The sequence below is a fragment of the Boleophthalmus pectinirostris genome, unplaced genomic scaffold, assembly GCF_026225935.1.
Source record: "Boleophthalmus pectinirostris isolate CB_2022bp ecotype Guang Dong unplaced genomic scaffold, ASM2622593v1 HiC_scaffold_2, whole genome shotgun sequence".
NCBI lineage: Eukaryota > Metazoa > Chordata > Actinopteri > Gobiiformes > Gobiidae > Boleophthalmus > Boleophthalmus pectinirostris.
This window is the reverse complement of record NW_026571152.1, coordinates 19,099,735-19,119,136: the sequence shown is the minus strand read 5'-3', so window position 1 is coordinate 19,119,136 and position 19,402 is coordinate 19,099,735. Positions and strand designations below refer to the sequence as shown.

Here is a 19,402-nt window from a genome sequence, read left to right as displayed (position 1 = left end):
AACCCTCTACAGCTCAAATCTTTTTGTATGACAAAAGCATAACCAGAAGTAGAAATAAGTTAAAATATTTCTCCCCAAAAATGATTTCATCTGCCACAAAGTGAAGGATAAGTTAATATAATAATTATTTTGCCAGGCCTAACACACACACCTCGAACAGCACGGCCAGAGCGGTGATCCGGCCTCCCGCTTTAATGGCCTCGTCCAGGGAGTCAAAGCGAGTCGGGTCAAAACAGTAAATCTGCATCTGAGAGAGAGAGACAGAACACAGGAACAAATTAATGTTATCTGATCCAGACTGCACAAAGATAGAGTGTGGGTATTATCTGTACTATATGTTATGAAGTTACATGGGAGAGGTATTGGAAATTTGTGGTATAGTTTTGATAAGGTTGCAGAAGGGTTGGTAGTTGAACATATACCCTTCTGTTAGGTATTAACTGCTAACACATAACATATTTAGATTCCCAAGTTACTTTTTATTGTTTGGAAAATACTATATTCACCAAAAACAACACATTATATTACTCCCCCTTCAGAGCTAGATAACCCAAATATGCATAGATGGCATGGAAAACCTCTTCATCAATGTTATAACATGGCAGAAATCATTGAATAGTCGATTTTGGATAATACTCTCTGTTTAAAATGAAATATTTATTAAGACTAGACTTGAGAGATTATTCGCAATCAAAATGCTAATTGTAGTTCATGTTTGGATGAGATGTTGAATAAAACATACAAAAAAACCAGAACAAAACCACAAACACCGAAAATGAAAGAATTGTATTTCACGTGAAATGGAAAGGGGCTGCACCTGATTTTTGTCTTGTCAAAATACAAATATACTGTAAAAACAGCTATTGGAGTCAAAATGTGACGGCTGTGATCTGTCTGCAACTCATTTTAAAGCATCTCTATTGTCTGAGAAACCAGGAATAAGGCAGGTTTGCTAGTAGCATGCTAGTTGTTGTTAGCATTACTGTGATGGCAAAACTCCACTCTAGCTTCTGAAAATGGGCCATTATCACGCTTCCAGGTTTTGTGGGCGGGGTTTGTCGAGTTTGTGCACTTCCACTTCCGGTGCAACAACAACAATGACTCAAACGACGGCTAGATGTCACTGCTCTTTTCAAATTATGAATTAATCAACACGATCAATGCATATTCTTTGTAAATACTTTGTAATAGCTTTATAATGGGCAAAAGAAGTTACTGGGACCAGTTAAAGCTCCACAGCGGGAGCAGGACAAATTTATCAGACACAAAAAGGAGCAAAAAGTCAGCTTCAAACAGGTGTTCTCACTCTATCTTTTTTATTTTCTCATAGCATCGTGAAGTTCATTGAAGTCTGAAACGTCTCGGTGCTTTGTTTTCTCAAAGCACCGAGAAAGCCTGGTTAAAGCGGACTTTTTTCTCCTTTATGTGCTAGCAAAAGAGACACTCGTATGCCGACGTTAGCTGTCTGAAACTGAGAGGGGAACGTTCTTCCACTGAGAATACAAATGACATGGGTGAATTTACTTAGCCTCATTTCAAAATTAGTAGTCTATGTAAACAACTTTGGTTCGTCCATCATGAGTTCAATCAACAGAGTGACAATTCACCGGAAGTAGGCGTGCACAAAGGTCACTGAATACAGAAGTACTACGTATCAGTGTGATAATAGTCTATTGTGAAAAGCAATGAAAATCTCAATGCTTAGGAATTGTTAGGACTGTGAGGAATATGTTTTTACAACTACAGTTAGTATAAAATGAAGTACTTCTGTTATTACATTTTAGAACAGTAAAACTCAGGTACATCTTTAAGTAATTGCTAAAAATGTTTAAATTAGGAGGAAATATTAAGTACAGTACCTCTAAAGGATATTTGACCCCGTTCAGGCTGTGTTCGGAGCCGTCTGATGTAGCATTACAGCGCCCCCAGTGGAAAGTGATGCGCCCCACTTTGAAGGTCGACTGAAGACCGCCACCACTCAAGTGAAAGTCCCCGTCTATGTTCACAGCCACTGTAACAAATGCACATTGAAAATGTATTAAAAATTGGAATATGTGTCCAAAACAGAAGAGAGAGAAACATAAGAATGAAAAGAATCAAGTTAAAAATTGCGACTTAATAATTATATATAAGCAAAAGAAATCAACAAGTAATTGATTAAGTGAATTTGTATTTACTATATTTCTATGTGGGAAGTGCTCATGTTATCTCTGTGCCTAAAAAGCAGTCCTTTACAGATGAGATAGGTTAAAGTTACAATATGTAACTTTCTGGAGAAGGTCACCTGCATGATGCCACAGAAATAAAAAGGTAAAACTATAGTTCAGAACATTATCCATGGAGATAAGATATGTTTTATCTTTTATACAGTGCGATATTATAGTTAAAGGAACGGTATTTCCACAGAAACAAGCAGGAGGTGGCCCTGGTCCTACTGACTATGTAAGAGTCAGGTTTGTGGAGAGGCACTTTTTTCAGTATGTAAATAAGGTTTGACTGACCTACTACAACTATTAGAGCAATGTTTCCCAAACCTCTTTTCTGGGGACCCATCTTTTATAAGTCAAACCTTCACGACCCAAGTCAATAGACATTATTCGTAAATCACAAAATAAAGGTGGATTTGACCATTATTGAACATTTTATTGTTGACTGAGTGATCATGTCTCTCTGAACAATTAGTTTTATACAATGCAAAACAGTAATTAAACCAGCAATGAAAGGGATCCATTAGTTATCTATTTGGACATTAAATGTAGCCCATTTATTTTTCTTTTCAACATTCAACTGAACCAGCAATATTGGAACAAAATAGTCAATAAAATAATTACAAAAAGATTAGAAATTATACAAAACATGTTTTAACATTTCAACATGTCAAAACTTTATATTGCAGACTTACAAAGGCGACCCAAAATAAATAATTCTTGCGACTCACCTGAGGGTTGCGACCCAGTGTTTGGGAAACAATATATTAGAGAACCAAACCAAAAACACTTATGCAGTAGGGAACCAGGTCTAAACCAGAACTTGCAGGTATAAACAATATCTTTGAAAATAGACATTCACAGTTTATTTCCTTCAGTTTTTCAGATAAATATTCAGATAAAATAAAGGTTAGTATGCACTCTAATGACCCTCCAATGATCATGTACACTTCCCTATTCGTCACACAGTATAACCTAATCCTATATTAAACCTGTGTATTGTGGAGCTTTGAAGCCACATGAAAGGTGAGTGACAAAGAAGATAGACGATGCCACATGAGGTGTAACATAGTGAACAATACTCTCCACAAATGCTCTTATGGGCCAGGGACAATGGACCAGTCAGAACCACCATCCTGTGTGTGAGGGGCCATCTTTGTGTTACGGTCTCAACAAAAGCTCCTCCGCCTCTGGACCTGCTTTGATGGTTCGTTTCAGGCGGAGCGACATTCAGGGCTTTCATCTTCACTATATGCTCTGTGTACGCCCACTGGTTCAAAAAGGTAAGGAGTATGGATGCTAGGTGAAAAAAATATCCAATTGTGATTTTTCTATTATTAGTATTGCGATTGCGACTAGATTTGTGATTTATGATTTAATAAGATTGTGTTCAAAATTCACATTTTTAAACATTTTACTTTAAACAAAAAACATTTAGTCTTGCAGCCATATATTAACATGAAAATATATACATTTATTTTAAGATTACATAGTTATATATTTACTTTTCTGTCTGATCATTTTGCATATGTTTGGTAGTAAGAAAATAGTCTAACTCCAAACAAATTTCACAGATAATAAATAAGTACCTGTGATCACCAATTTAAGACAATGCCATTTTATAATATAATGTGGCTTTCCATTTTCAGTCAAAATGTAGTTGGATGTATTATCAATCCATCTAGGTCTGTCTCACTATAGGGTATGCCAGAAGGTTTAGGTTCAACTTTCATGTGTTTGTTTTTACAAGCTAAATCTGGCAGTACATATTATTTAGGTGTGCATGTATAGTTTGAGTATGAACAAACGAAATCTAAACAATTACATAACATTTGCAGTAAAATAACTCACAGTGTCATTTCAACACCCTGGTTTTGAAAGCATTGTTGAGGTCTCATTTCCTGATGGATGACAAACCATGACTAGACATGCCCTTAATTGAGTCGTGCTGACAGGTTTGTTTGCACCTTTTCAAACAGTGCATCCATCACATACTTTTTCCACAGAAATACACTCTTGACTACTCCATGGACTGAATCATGACTTAAAAGGCCCGTGTTATGCCATTCTCTGATCTATGTTATAATGTTGTTTCCTCATCAAAAACAAAGTTGTGCTGTGTTTTGTTTCATATGTGTAACACACAGACCCTGCATATTTAGGCCAAGTTCTTCGCTCAAACAGAAAACTGTTACAGAAAACTATAACTGGACTAAACCAAAAAGACCAAGCCAGTGCTTCTTATTCAGTATCAAACTAGGTCTTAACCAGGACTTGCAGGTCTAAAGTAGTACCAACTCAGGTCTGAATCAGGTCTATGAAACTACATCTATTCTAGCAGTATAAAACAATCAACAGAATCTAAAGAGAAAAAAAAATTATAAAAACAAAACAAACAGTACCACTTGATAACTACATCTTAATTGGCCTTAATAAAGCATGACAAAGAGTTAATTCATAATGAACATATGCTTTTATTAAGAATGATTCAGGCTTAATAACTACTTAAAGTAACACAATAAAGCCTTCTGGAAGTGGAAAGTCACCGGCATGGTTCCATGGAAATAGTAAGCTTGAACCATACGTTGGAATAGTTGAATACATTTTATGTCCTATTGTATATATATATTATAGCCAAAGGATATTATAATTACAATAATTTCCATGGAGATAAGCAGGAGTCAGGTTTGCGGAGATGTAAGCCTGCTCAGAGTATGGATACATAAAAGCTCATTTTTAGTTTTTAAAAAAAGAAAGTAAAAGCATGTTGGTTTGTTTTTTTCAATATGGTTGTTTATTATACTAAAAAAACATGTGCTATTACATTGAGCAGGCTTGCATCTCCACAACAAGACTTATTTGGCCTGGAGGAGGGCCTCTTCCTGTTTGTTTCTAAGGAGATGTTGTTCCTTTGGCTATAGTATCATATCAATCTCCATGGAGAATGTTCCAAAGTATGGTTTTAACTGTCTATACCAGCCTGAATCATTCCTAATAAAAGCAATTTCTTCATTAGAATTTCTTCATGGTTTATTAAAGCTGTAAATACTGTAGTTATTATAAAGAGTTACTCAAAAAAACGATGTACTCTTCCCACAGTTTGAGAACCTCTCGACTCACCCCATTTGTTCTATAACAGTAACAGGTTTCTACGTCTTGTCAGTTTAAATTGACTTCAAATTGTCCACCGAATGTCTCTATCAATAAAAGCATTGGAAGCTTCTGGCATTCAGACAACTAGTACAACACTGCTCCTCTTATTCCTGGTGCCAAAACGTGGAAGAGCGGAGCGTTCCGGAGAAAAGCACTGGATTCTTGTCTACAGTTTCACTAAGAATAGTCTTCAATGCACACTGTAGTTCACTGTGTCACACCACTCCAAGGAAATATAGCAAAAAGCGCTTCTTTCTGTCAGGCCTGTAACTGTATCTGGTTTAGTAGAGCAGGGCAGTGCAGCAGAAGACCTCATGTTTTACTCAGAAAAGACAAGACAAGGAAAGACAAAGAATATGCTACTCTGAACTGAAATATGGAAAATAATGAATTGTAGTTTACCCCACTACATTCTCAAAGGAAAATAGGTCTTGGGATATTTTTTTAATATAAAGGTACTTTTGATTTTTAAGATAAGGTTTTAAGTAGTGTGCATGTGCTTTGCAATGACAATAACTTGTACAAAGTAGTATTGGTAGATAAGTATTGTACAACTGGTAGCACAGGTGATTAGGGTTGTCAAAAGTGTAGAAAATCATACTTCTTCAAACTAAAACTAGTATCAAAATTTGCTACTTTGAACAAGTATTGATACAAGAAAAAAATCACATAATTCCAAAAGCTCCCTGAATACTGTTAGAATGGTCTTGAGCTTTATCCTAACTTGTATCAGTCCAAAATTGTAAAATGTTTAAAATGATTTTGCACTGAAAATGTAATGAAAAGCAAAGTTTACTAATAAAAAAATAAAAAATTTTCATTATCATTGATGTATCACAATCAGTATCGTGTATCAAGCCTATTCCTTAGTATCAAAATCAAGTTGGAATTTTAGTATTATGAAAAACATTGGCAGTTAGAGCGAAAGAGAACTTCAAAATAAAATGTAAATAAAGCAGAGAATGACACTGAACTGACAATCCCCATGACAAGAATAAAAAAGTAAGGTCATTTCTTAGATATTTAGGCATCTATATTCTTATATTTAAAAATTCTCACCAGTCTTGCCGTCGTTCTTGATGGTGGTGGTGTCAGAGGTCAGGGCGTCCCAACCTTCAAAGCGCAGAGCCTGGAACTGCAGCTTCACCTGGGCCAAGCTCTCCTCGATGTTGATGGGGGACTGCCGGGCATTACTGCATGAAGGGAACTTCTTAGCCCAGTTCTTTTGGTTTAAAGTTCCTGTAAGACATAACCAAAATGTTGAAACTTTACTTAAGATAAAAATGTAAAATAGTTCTGGTTGCTATGCGATGTCTGTTTTAATGTAATAAAGATAGTAGCTTATACTGGCAAATCTCATTTATATGCAAAGCTAACAATCCTAATTCATGGGTTTCAACTTGCTATTATGGGAAACATTTTGAAAACTTTAATAATTCAAAAGATAGCATATTTAGTTGAAAATTGTTACACTCCTATTTCACCATTTTTAAATCCATGGTTGGTCTACATTTGGGACAGATATTTATGTTATTGAAAAGTGAATAAGCCACTACAGCGTCAGTCACTAAAATGTAGTTATTTTAAAACCAATAACAGTATGAGCAACTAACAAATCACAAGTATAATTAATAAAATCTTTAGCAATATGTATGCTTAGTAATATGTATTGTCTATGCAGCTAAAACACACATATTTTCAACACAGATGAAGATCATAAATGCTGATCTGTTTGATGTGGAACTGATTTAAAATAAATCAATAATATAGTAGTATTGCATTATTAATAGTTAGTTGCTGCATGAAGAGTTGGAGAAGACAAGGGCCAAGTCTGCAGATCAGGTCCAAATAAGCAATTCTTTGGACCAAAAGAAAAGGACTGATACTCTTCAGAAGAAGGACAAGCAAATACAAGACCAAGTTAATGCACATAAAGAGATCCGGTACCTGAATCTGAATCATTCTACAGTACAGGAAAATGTGCAACTAAAACAAGCTTGCCAACTCCAGTCACATACGAAACACAGCAAAAGACTAACAAAAAAGACTTGGAGTTGAAAGAGCTCGAAGCTACTCTTCAGAAGAAAAAGAAAAAGCTGGAAAACCAAGTAAGTGTGTATAAGGAGATAAGATATTTGTATAACATTATAGTAAGAGACAATGTTCAGCTCAAACAAGAGCTAGCCAGCACCTGTAAAGTCCATGAGAAAATAAAAGAAAAACATAAAGTAACTATAATGGACACTCAAGCCACTTGCACATTCAAGCCACTTGCACTTGAGTTTATATCTGACCAACCAAGAAAATGAGAAACTGTCCAGGAATGTGCTGGAGCTGTCCTCTAAACTCTTCTCAGCAGGAGAGGAGCTGTGTCTGCTGAAGTTCAAAGGTCACAGCAATCCAGCTGCCCAAATGGAGTGGCCGTTGTGGAGGAGCAGAGGAGGGCGCCCAGGTGTCAACACAGCTAAACACAGCTAGCCACCGTAATGAAGCCTTTAAGACAGAACAAAGTATTGCTTATTTGGTATTGACTTGGGCAGTCGTTCCCAAAGTCTGTAGAGCCACACCCCCCCATTTATTCAAAGACTGTACAGACTGTAATAATGCACGCTCACTTCAAAACAATGTAATGTTTTCGTCTCAGTGTACACGCTAACAGTCCACATTATAATCTCTAAAGGCTTAATACTGGTTTAAATGAGTAAATGAAGCAAATAAATGATGGAAAGTTTATTTTAATCTCAATTTTCTTTTATGCTTGTTGTGTGGAGAGTCTTTGAGGGCCCCCTGCAGTGCTTCTGAGGCCCCCCAGAAGAACCTTTGGGAATCACTGAAATAAGGATTCTATACTAAGACTAAAATACAACTTATGAGCAAATAAATAAGACACAGCTCTCTAAAATGCCACTGACGCTCACCACAGTAAATTATTACTATGTGGTCAAACTGATGAAACACAGACTCCAGACCTGAGTGCTCACAGCTGGGCCATTTAAGTGAGAGGCAGAAACAGGCGAGCTAAAGGCTAATGCGCTAACCAAGTCCAGCTGCTAACAGTGCGCTGCAGCTAGCACACGTTTATTTATCATGTACAGAGGTCGGAGTTTAACTTTCTAACACCAAATAATAGGCTCTCGACACATGATATTTACACACTTTTACCAGTAACAAAAAGTGTAAGAGTTAGATCTACTTTGTTACATAATTATAAAAATGAAAAGAAATGTTTCACAGACTAAGTGAAACTGGCAAATGTACAAATAATGCAAAAGTTCTGGGTAATATGTGGTAAGTCTTATGTTTCTTACTGGTTATCTTGGACTATATGCAGGTAACAGGACAGTCAATCATGTCAACCCAGTGACCCCCGGTCTACCTGCCCACTGATCTACAGCAGCTCTAGTTTAAAGTAAAGACCCTAATTCAAGCAGCATGTGAACACACTGGTCCATGCTATCCACATACAGGGACCAACATGTCTACTACTACCAGTGACTTTGACTTATCACAGTTATTTAATGTTATGGCTTATTTTATAAAAATATAGGCAAACTTTTTTTTTTATTTTTTTTAAAATGTTGTGTAAAGCGATTCTATGTCAGGACAGGCATAGAGACAGTCCAATGCAGGACACATTTTCTCTATAAGAATTGCTTTTATTATTACTTTAACTACTACTACTTGCTATTACTACTACTTTTACAAATACTCTTACTACTACACCTCAACACATGCTCTATAATATGCTCTGTTTTCACCATCTGGCTTTTGTCTGTGCTGTGCTCTGATTGGTCCAAACATTAGGTGTGTTACTGACCCATAACGATTAAGGCAGTTTTCCCATGTACAAAGTGCTAAATTGATTACAGGCTTTGCAAAGAAGAAGTTGGTAGTTTGGTCCCATTTTGTTCATGTTGACGTAATTATCTAAAGACGTCATTGTTGGTTTGTAAATGTTCTTTCTTGCAAGATTTTTTAAATGCCTCCCCACAAGTTTAAACAACATATTTTCACATTTTTACTAAATTCTGTGAAAAAAAAAAAGTTGTTTGGCAGATAAATGTGAACAATCCAATTAAAGCAATCAAAATTCATGCCAGTTAGAAAACCACACTGTAAATGGGACATTCCATATCAACTTCACATAGATTTCAGTTTCCATTTATGCAACATATTTAGTTTTCCGATTAAAAAGTCAAATATTTTATTTTAAATAGACAGTCCCTATGGCAACAGTCCTATTTAATTGATTTAATTTAAATTATTCAATTGTGTATTTATTTATGAATGTATTTATTTATTTATGCAGTGTTCAGTAGTCATTTGAAGTTTCTTGGTCTCATAGTTGTAGTGTAATCCAGTCTCTGCTGACTCACAGACCACAAGTCTACTGACCTGATTAGTTCACTGTCCTGATTGTGTTTCAATGTGTCTACTGTAATTCACATAACCACCCACTAATACAGGTCTACAGTGCTCTATTGGCATCATTGGATGTTTTATTTTACCATTTGCTGTGTGAAATGGGGATGAAGAGCACAGAGAGACAATCAGTAAATTATCAGAGCTGATATTTGAATTGATATCACAACACTGCAGATGGCACAGAACCCTGCATATGTGCTGTGACCAAACCCCTATGTATTACAAATTTATAAAATGAAATTACAAAATATTAATGTTATTTCTCATTCTTTCAGGTGCATAGTAACACATTTCAGATTCAGTTTATTCTCCGAAAGTACAACACAAGGCAACATGTTTAATGCTAGAATGAATGTATACAATGATTATAGGTAGGCTTATCATATTTGTTTGTTATGATCCATGACGTAGTTCAAAACACAACCTGTAATTTCAGGATCGGCCTGTATTGTTCTGAATGTAGCAATCAAGTTGTTGTAGAAAAAGATAATTGTATGGTTACAGCAGATCCTTTTAATATTGCTGGAGACAGTGTTTTTGACAAAAGCTATGGATTTTTTACACATGTGAAAACTGTTTGTGCAATATACCTGTTATTTTTATTTTTTTTTTATTTTTTTTTTCAGTGCCTGTATTGTATTGTATTGGCCAGTATTATTAAGAAACTATTACACTGTAACTAAGTTTGATAAAGGTTCACTGTAATATTATCTCCAAGGAAATGTTATTGATTTGAGGCAAGCAGATAGTACCACTAAACCAAGTTACAGGTCAGATCTGTGGTGTGACAATACCACTCACAGTAAAAATGCATGTTTTTCATTCCGTAATTCCATACTGTGAATATACCTGGCAAAATAATATCTCCATGGAGACAAGCAGATGGCAAACCCCTCACCAGAAGTTATGCAGTGCACCTTCAAATTCATTATTAACAAAAAAACAGAAGAAAACTACACTGTTAGTGCAAATATTTGGAAACATGGGAATGGGAATCTCTGAGACTTCACATGGACCAAAGACTAAAACTCCCTCATAACTTTAGAGACCAGACAATTCAAAGGACTCTGGGGATAGAACAGGCAGCCTACAGGAAGTTAGCAGTCGTGACATGTCAAGGTGTAATTTACCTATTTCAAGCAATGAACAATGGAACATAATACAGTGTGTAATATAATATAATGAACGACTTGAGTTATTGGGTAATAGTGCTCTAACTCATCTTCATCATAGCAGTACTGTGAAGTGTGTGTCTATGAAGTAACACACAGTTCACATCAGGATAAAAGGCAGAGCAGTGATGTACAGGTATTTATTTTAAAATAATGACATTTTTATGAGCTCTTTCCCAGACTCTAACTAGTTTTACCATCTTGTCAAAGGAACCAAGGCCAAATATTTACATTTAAATTCTCTTTAAGCGAATATAAAATTGGAAACTTTTGGTGATAAACAACGTCTGGCTTTGATGACTTGAAAATTACACCAAGAGTTACATCAAAACGTTGTAGAATTTAAAGCTGTAATTTCAGATGGAATGGAAGGGACAGTATCTTACCACATGTGGTACATTACCACATGACATCACAAGGTGGAACAGGATGTTTTCTGGTTGAGAGAAAAACTCAGCCTAAATATGCAGGGTTTGTACCTAAAACACAACTCCAGGTATGTTTATGATGAGGACACAACATTATAACAGATCAGAAAAGAGCGTAAATGCACCCTTTTTAAGTGGGGGTATTTTACTTCTATGGGGTATTAACTGCCAACACATAACATACTTAGATCATCATGTTACATTTAACTGTTTTGAAAATGCTATTTTCACCAAAAACAACATATCAACATGTAACTATCACCAACGGTCATTTATGCTGGTATTGAACTTTGAGCCAGTTTTTATTTCATGTGGATAGACTAAGTAATCAAAATGATATTAACCATAAACCAGGTCAACCAATCTGCAATCTAATTATAAAACCTGTTGATATTTTTGATGCCATTTTGTAGTTTGAATAATGAACCACATATTTGTTCAGCGGTTCCTTTGTAATTTGATAGAAGACCTGCACAGTAAGAGCTGCTATCACAAAAACGGGCTTTAAATTCAATAGCACCAAACAATGTCACCCATGTGGTTTGAGAGACACACCCACAGGACAAACATAATCTTTGCTGTGTCATTTTGACCTGTTTTAGTCACAAAGTATAGATAATAGACACCTAATTTAGAGAACATATATTTGCCCAGTATTTAATGACCATTTGTTATACATATAATCATTTTTGAAATTTGTTCACTGTAAACAGCAGGACGGATTCCAAACAGCATAAAGGTGCTCTGTGTAACTTTTTTAGGGAAGGGTCCACTGTATGCTCGACTCTATGGAAATGTTTTTGCTTTGCCTGAAATGCTCTCAAGTGTGACATTAAACTTACCTACTATCTAATCCATTAAATACAGATGTTCTGTGGCTAAAAAGTATACATTAAAAAACATACATTCTTACTGTGAGTGAGCTCGCCATCCCATAGATATAATGTGTAATTTAGAACTGGTTGTGCCACCTCTTTGTCTCTATGGAGAAAGATTTAGTGCCATATCGTGGAACATTCCAGGCAAAATAAGAACATTTCCATGGTGACAAAAAGGCAGCAGATCCTCCATGGGAAAAGTTATAGTAGCAGTAATAGCACCCTGTCCTTTGACTTCTAATATAAAAGCATGGATTTGATTTTTGCCTTTTCCTCAACCCCACTGACTCTTAAAAGTGGTAGTTCACAGTAGAAGTAGCAGTAGTTGAAAGAAAAAAAAAAACTCCTAGTCTTGTTGATAAAAAAAACCAACATAACAGGTCTACTTGCATAATTTCTCTCCTTTAATATCTCACTTTGCACTGGGTAAAAACTTATGGTTAAGCATTGAGCTTTAAAGATGGCTGTGACCATTTTTTCTAATATGGTAATGATAAAAATCCTGAAGGGAACAGCTTTGTCAAAATGTCACCAATGAAAACTTCCCAGAGTCAGTTTTTGCTTTAACCACCTGTAATAAGCCTTCCCTCTGGGTTCAATTATGGCAAAGTGAGCTGTGACCTGGAAACTGACAAGCTTTTCCTTTCACACATTTTGAACGACAGATAATTGTGAACTATGACTCCTCCATTTTAACCCACCCGTGCACTTTGTGAACTTACTATTAGAACCAGTCTTAAAACCATGCTCCCACTTCCTAGTTAAAATGCATAACAATAGGCCTGTCATGATAACACATTTTTAAAGATCCTGTACTACGCTGTTTTCTGATTTATGTCATAATGTTGTTTCCTCAACACAAACATGTCTGGAGTTTGTTTTGTTTCATTCATACATGTTTAACACACAAACTCTCAAATGAAAACTCTGTTGTATTGTCATGTGGTAATAAAGGAAGTGCTCCACTGTGATTTTACACTCCATACAGCTTTACTAGAATCATTTGGATGATTTCAGGCCTGAAATTGCCAATTGGTACTGAACAAAAAGTAAAAAGTAGCTGTTAGCTTGAAAACTACCATCTACCTTCATGACATTACAAGGTGAAACAGAACATTTTGAACTTTGAAGATATAGACAGACTAATATGAAAGCATTACTCAAACATGTTCAGGGTATGTTTTTGAGGACAAAAACAACATTGTAGACAAAAAGCTCACAATAAAAGGCCTTTCAGTATGATAAATTGGTGAAGAAAATAGAGTACAATATTAAAACTAATTTAAGCCACTTACACAATAACCCTAAAGCAGGATTATCTCCCCCCAAAATTCTAAATGTACAATATTGTTAAAAACATGACGTTTAATAAATAAATAATTAAATAAATAGGTAAATGAGACACCTGTGTAATAGAGTGAGTACTAGAAGCCATTTATTCAACTCTTTATACCTAAAATCATATTGTAGTGCATAAGAGTAACAAGTTCCAGTCTAGTACATAGGAAAAGTACCATACTCACGATAAATATTGACTCTCCAAAAACTATCCATCTTTTATATATTAAAATAGGGGTCTTCAATGTTTTTCAGGCCAGGGACCCCCAAACTTATGGAAAGCTGGGGCAGGGATCCCCTTCTATAAATATGGCATACAGTTGTGTTTAATATTAAATTGAGCCTAGTGTCGTGTATAAACATAACTACTCTGTTATTCTACATTCAATACTAGGGGGGTATTCCATTGAAGTCGCTTAATAAGTGCAGGCTTATCCTGAAATCCTGATCTGAAACTAGCTTCATTTCCAGTTTAAGCCTCAACTCGTTCCATGACAGAAATAAGCCTGAGTCTCACCAAAGTTAATTCAGGCTTGACGTTTAAGCTGCACTTTGTGTGTGCCTGGCATCACAGAAAATGGGCTCAAAGTGTAACTTTTTTAATGATCTCACAAAATGAGAGAGTGCATACAAAAATAATAATGAACAGACTTGGGACACAGAACTTTTCCGGTCATTCTGATATGAGGAGCTAGAGGAAAGACACGACTCCCCTCTCCTCTCTCTGCAGTACCTCCCTGACCCCTAGGAGGGTCGCAACCCCCGTGTTGAAGACCTTTGTATTAAACAATAAGTCGGTATAGTAATTATCGTGACACACTTAGATAACAATGGTACAACAGCATTTCAATAATCTGACCAAATATACTGTAATAAGCAGGCTTAGGCTAAGGATATTCTATTTACTCTTAGTTATATTTAAAAAAAAAAAAAAGTTTAACTTTTCTGGAGGTCTGGATTGTCTCCATGGAGATGTTACTGCTTTGCCTGGAATGCTACATAGTATAACAGTAACCGTATATCTCTGTAAACAAGAAGGTGGCTGTTAAAGTAATAAAAACACCTATCATGAATAAAGCAAGATTCATAAGTTTAATACCATACTACTGTATGTGTTCAATCCAATTCAATTCAAACAGCACTTACAATTCGAACTCAAATATTTGAATGCATGTCAACAACAACAACAGTGCTTTAAACTATTCTAATTTAATCTTAAGTCGTTAATTACATATTACTGCACGCCATAATCATTTTGAGGTAAACCACTAAAATGGTAATTGGATCTATAATTGGGGTGAATTCCTGTAAGGCTTAAAACCAGTTCTTTTATTCTAATCTTACCTGCATAGGACCAGTCAATCTCTTCTGAAAACTTGCGTTGGTTCCTGTACACATATCCATGAACTGTAACAGAAAAACAAAAAAAAAACACATTTACTCACATTGTTAAAAATATTTTGTTCATGCCAGAAACTTTTACTGCTGCAATAACTTTCAAATGTTTACTAGACACTTTAAAATATTTAAGTGAGATCAAATGGAAATGAAAAGACCAGAGGCTGCGTTTGATTAAGATGTTGATATTATGAGTCTCATTAAATCACGTTGAAATGACTTGGACCAATATACTCTGCTTACTGTTTACGTAATATGAGGGATAGTGCTGGTGTACAGAGGGGCCTGGGTCAAACCACAAACCACTGAGGTAGACTGGAGTTAGCACTAATAGCTGCTTGTTACTGTAAGTGGGATTCGAAACTGGCACAAGTTCAAAAGTTCAACAAATACAGTGTACAAATGAAATGATTCTATTGCAGGGTTGGAGGAAAATCAGATACTAATCGATGCTAAAACTAGTATTGACACTAGATACTCATTTGAGCAGGTATAGGATACTAAAAAAGTCACATTCACAGGACAGAAATTAACCTTTTGTGAAAAGCTTTAGAAAGATTTTGAGCTGCATCAGAACAAGTTTAAGGCCACATACCCATAGACCACTATGGAACCGGCCTGCACAACTTAATTTTTAACTTAATTTTTAGTGTTGTACCACTATTGTATAGTTACATGTAAATTCCATCCAAGAGAACCACTGGTCAGCTCAAGAACAGAATGACCAAAAACAACTGCCACAGGAGGCAAAGTTATAAAATACATTATTACAAAAAAAAAAAGTACATATTTTTTATTGTTGTTTAGAATGAAATTTCTAATTGGTGTCTATGGCCCATCCAGTCTCACTCCCACACTCCTAAAGTGCTCGGGATTGAATTGTCACATCACAAGGAATTTCCAGTTGGTATAATAGAATTGAAGATGCTAACTGCTCAGATTAGTGTTTACTTTAACCTTCTAGAGAGTCTAATTTGGCCTGCTTGGGAGTGTTTGTAACAAGTGTCTGTTTTGGTTAAATTTTTTTCTGAAAAGACATTCCATTCCAGGCACAATAATTAAAGAGGGGGTATTACAGGTATTAACGGCTAACACAAAACATATTTAGATCACCATGTTACCTTTTATTGTTTTGAAAATCCTATATTCTCCAAAAACAACGTATTATGTTTTATAAGTTTCATCTTTATTTTTGGTTCTCTGAGTCCTCCCTCCCTTTGGTTTCTGCACTCCCTGTTCAGAGCGCTATCACAACACAGCATGCATCTCGCTAATGAAACTACAGCACATTGCAGCAGGTTTGTCAGGCTGTAGTGTATTGTTTTGTATCTTACTTTTGTATATTTATATATATAAAAAAGGTCAATTTTGCATATACCCATATATAAACATTTTTGTAGATGAACCGGTCACATGAAAAATGTAATAGGTTTAGGGCCTCAGCCCACATATACATCTTCATTTTGGTCTACGAAGTGAAAATGCTTGGATATAGACACTGTTTATATATATACTAGCAAATAGGGACTGACAGCTGTTTGCTTCAGTATTGTTTTGGCAAATAATTCTGTTGGAGTCTGACTTGGACATAGTCGAAATATTGATGAGAATATCAGTATCCATGGTAAAGGAAGTTGCAGATCTGTCTTTTTATAAAAAGTAATGGAAAAAAAGGAAACTAAGAGCAACTGAGCAAATATTTGTTGCATGACTGTGCAAATGTATATACATACATGCATATATATATGACGGACATCTCAGTCCAGAAAAGTGCAGTACTGGGAACAGCAAAGATACTGCGCAGAACTCTCAAGCTCCCAGGCCTCTGGTAGAGGACCCGAGCTCAATGAGGGTGAGAGAGACCTACCACCGTGGAAGGTGAGAAACACATTTTTTTTTTTTATATATATATATATATATATTTGCACAATCATACAACAAATATTTTTTCTATTTCAGATAAATATATTTGGTTATTGGAAAAAACTACTACGACTGACAAAACCTCTGATTAAGCCTAATCCAAATCTCAATATCTGGAACACTATACTATAAAAGTAAGAAAAAAAGAAAATAGAACTACACAATATAAGTACTACATAAAATTGAAGTATGGGATATTTTGACTGAGGTCTGTTAGTATCAGTTTCCCTTTGTAGACATATGGTCTATCAGATCTCATTGTGTTCTAACAGCTCTGTCACTCATGTTTATAGTGAGAATCCTGCTGTATGTGTCTGATGTCAGGAGGTGACAGCATTAACACTGCTGCGGTCCAGGCATCTGTCTCTATAATGAAGTGGAGCTGCTGCCCTCAGGGGCCCGGGGCCACGCTAACACACAACACAGCACATTAGCATAACACTAGCACGGGGCCCCTAGCACAAACAGAGCACAAGTCACACACACCAGAGGGGCCAGGAACAGCAATGCAAGGTGTTGAGGCAGATCTGGAAACACTAGGAATTATTTATCCAATTCTATGTTTTAGATTTTTGCCCTTACAGGCTTTAATAATGTAATGTCATACTGTTTCATATAAAGGTGGCTGCAGGCACGTTTTACAAAGCTGCTAATTTAGTTTAAAATGGCTTTTTAAAATTTGTACCCAAGGCTCAGCCACCAGCTCAGCAACTCAGCTCATCCCTCCTTCTTCATGTGGGGTGTCCACAGAATATTGATGAAATGGAGGAGACAGTCTGGATAGTTTATACAGAAGTCGTTTATTACAAATGTTGATGGCCAGCGGGACACGCAACACAGTGCATTGTCACACAAGCTCTGATGATGCTTCCATATGAAGAGGTTAGGGTCAGCTCTGTTCAGCATCATACTGAAAGACATATTGAAGGACAGTGTGTAATCAGATGTAGGGATGCACTGATATGTCTTTTTCAGTTCCCATTCCAATATTATGGATTACATATCAATACCCAATATCAATCAGTATGAGTGCAGTGACAGTGAAACAGCATTAATATAAGACAAATGTGTTATGTAGTTAAAAATGTATCCCAAGTAACTACAGAACAAATTTATAAATAGAAATTAAAACACTATGACTGAGCTGACTATGACCAGTAAATAGTCCTATTACTGTACTTCAGTTTATATGTCCAACCAAGATATCTGCTGAACTGATATTTTGAAGCCTATATCCAGTCCAGCAAACACCGATATCCAATACCAATATCAGATCAGAGCATTCCTAATCAAAAGACTATACATGAGACATGAACACACAGTATTGGATTAAGTGCCCTGGCTTGACAATGAGTAAAGATCAATTTGCCAATCTGTGCCATTGGCCCCTCTGACCAGTGTGAGCACCACCACTAATCACTGGTGGTGTAGAATTGAATGAGTCCCAGTTGAACTCGTGTAAACCCTGGTCACCTGTGTGTGAGGTGTAATGGGCTGAGCTGTGTGTGGTCTGGGTGAGGACAGTAGAGAGGTTTAATCCTGGATTACACCTGTGTCAGTCTACACAGGGAGAAGCAGTGTAGAGTGTATACTACTGAGTACAGGGGTTTAATCTGTCTGATGCAAAGGATGGGGTCTAAACATGTGTATTTGATATTGACACTGGAGTAAGAATGCCTAGAATTACATTTTTATCACCTCTTATGATTATTCTATAGATACTGACAGCAACTTTCATTATATATAGTCTTTGGTAAAAGAATCAAATGTACACACACTAGAGTTAGATTGTATAAAAATAGATACTTTCTGATACAGTTGTCTAGCATTAATGGTGTTCAAATTGGTATAATACTGTATTTTATAATAATACATTTGGTAATTCGGTATTTAAGTTAATGAGGAAAACTTTTATGTCCCTATAAATGTCATCGTTGAGGTTCAAGAGTTTCAAACTAAACAGGGCAAAAATGGCACTCTATAGATATCTGGTATAGATTTTTTTCAATTTGTACAACTTTTCTTACCTATTTTAAGTTTTTGTTTATAGATAATTTACTCAGTATTTTAATTCTTCAAAATAAAAAAAGCAATATTATCAGATTATATTAGATTTATTAAAATTAAAAGTTTAAAAATATATGAACCTCTCTCATTCCATTTTCCAATGTTGACACTTACAATTTCCTCAAAACTCATCAATAAATAATCAATTAAGTTAAGAGGAAGAGGTGGGACCCTTTATTTTTCCCTCGTGGCTTCTGGCTGACCTCCAACACTCTGCTGTCTAGAGGTCGTGACCCTAAAGGAAAGGTTAAAGGGGAGAAGTTCAAGACACAAGGAGTTGTTTTTATGAGTGTTTTTAACCCTTTCCTGTTCTGTCCACTTGGGACCAGTGCAGAGTATTGTCATTCAAATGAAGCAAGTATTCAGAGGAGGTCAATATATGGGATTATGATCTCACATGATATAGTAAGTGT

The 19,402-nt window shown here is 35.8% G+C and overlaps 1 protein-coding gene across 1 annotated transcript in view; it reads right to left on the bottom strand.

Annotated features, from left to right (window-relative positions):
* Positions 1–19,402, bottom strand: part of ptprz1a (protein tyrosine phosphatase receptor type Z1a) — a 93,912-nt gene that overhangs the window by 45,874 nt on the left and 28,636 nt on the right. The window contains exons 2-5 of the mRNA XM_055155825.1: positions 14,946–15,008; positions 6,420–6,599; positions 1,860–2,011; positions 152–247 (exon numbers count right to left, since the gene is read on the bottom strand). Of these exons, the coding sequence (XP_055011800.1) occupies positions 152–247; positions 1,860–2,011; positions 6,420–6,599; positions 14,946–15,008 (491 nt within the window). The remainder of the gene's footprint in view (positions 1–151; positions 248–1,859; positions 2,012–6,419; positions 6,600–14,945; positions 15,009–19,402) is intronic.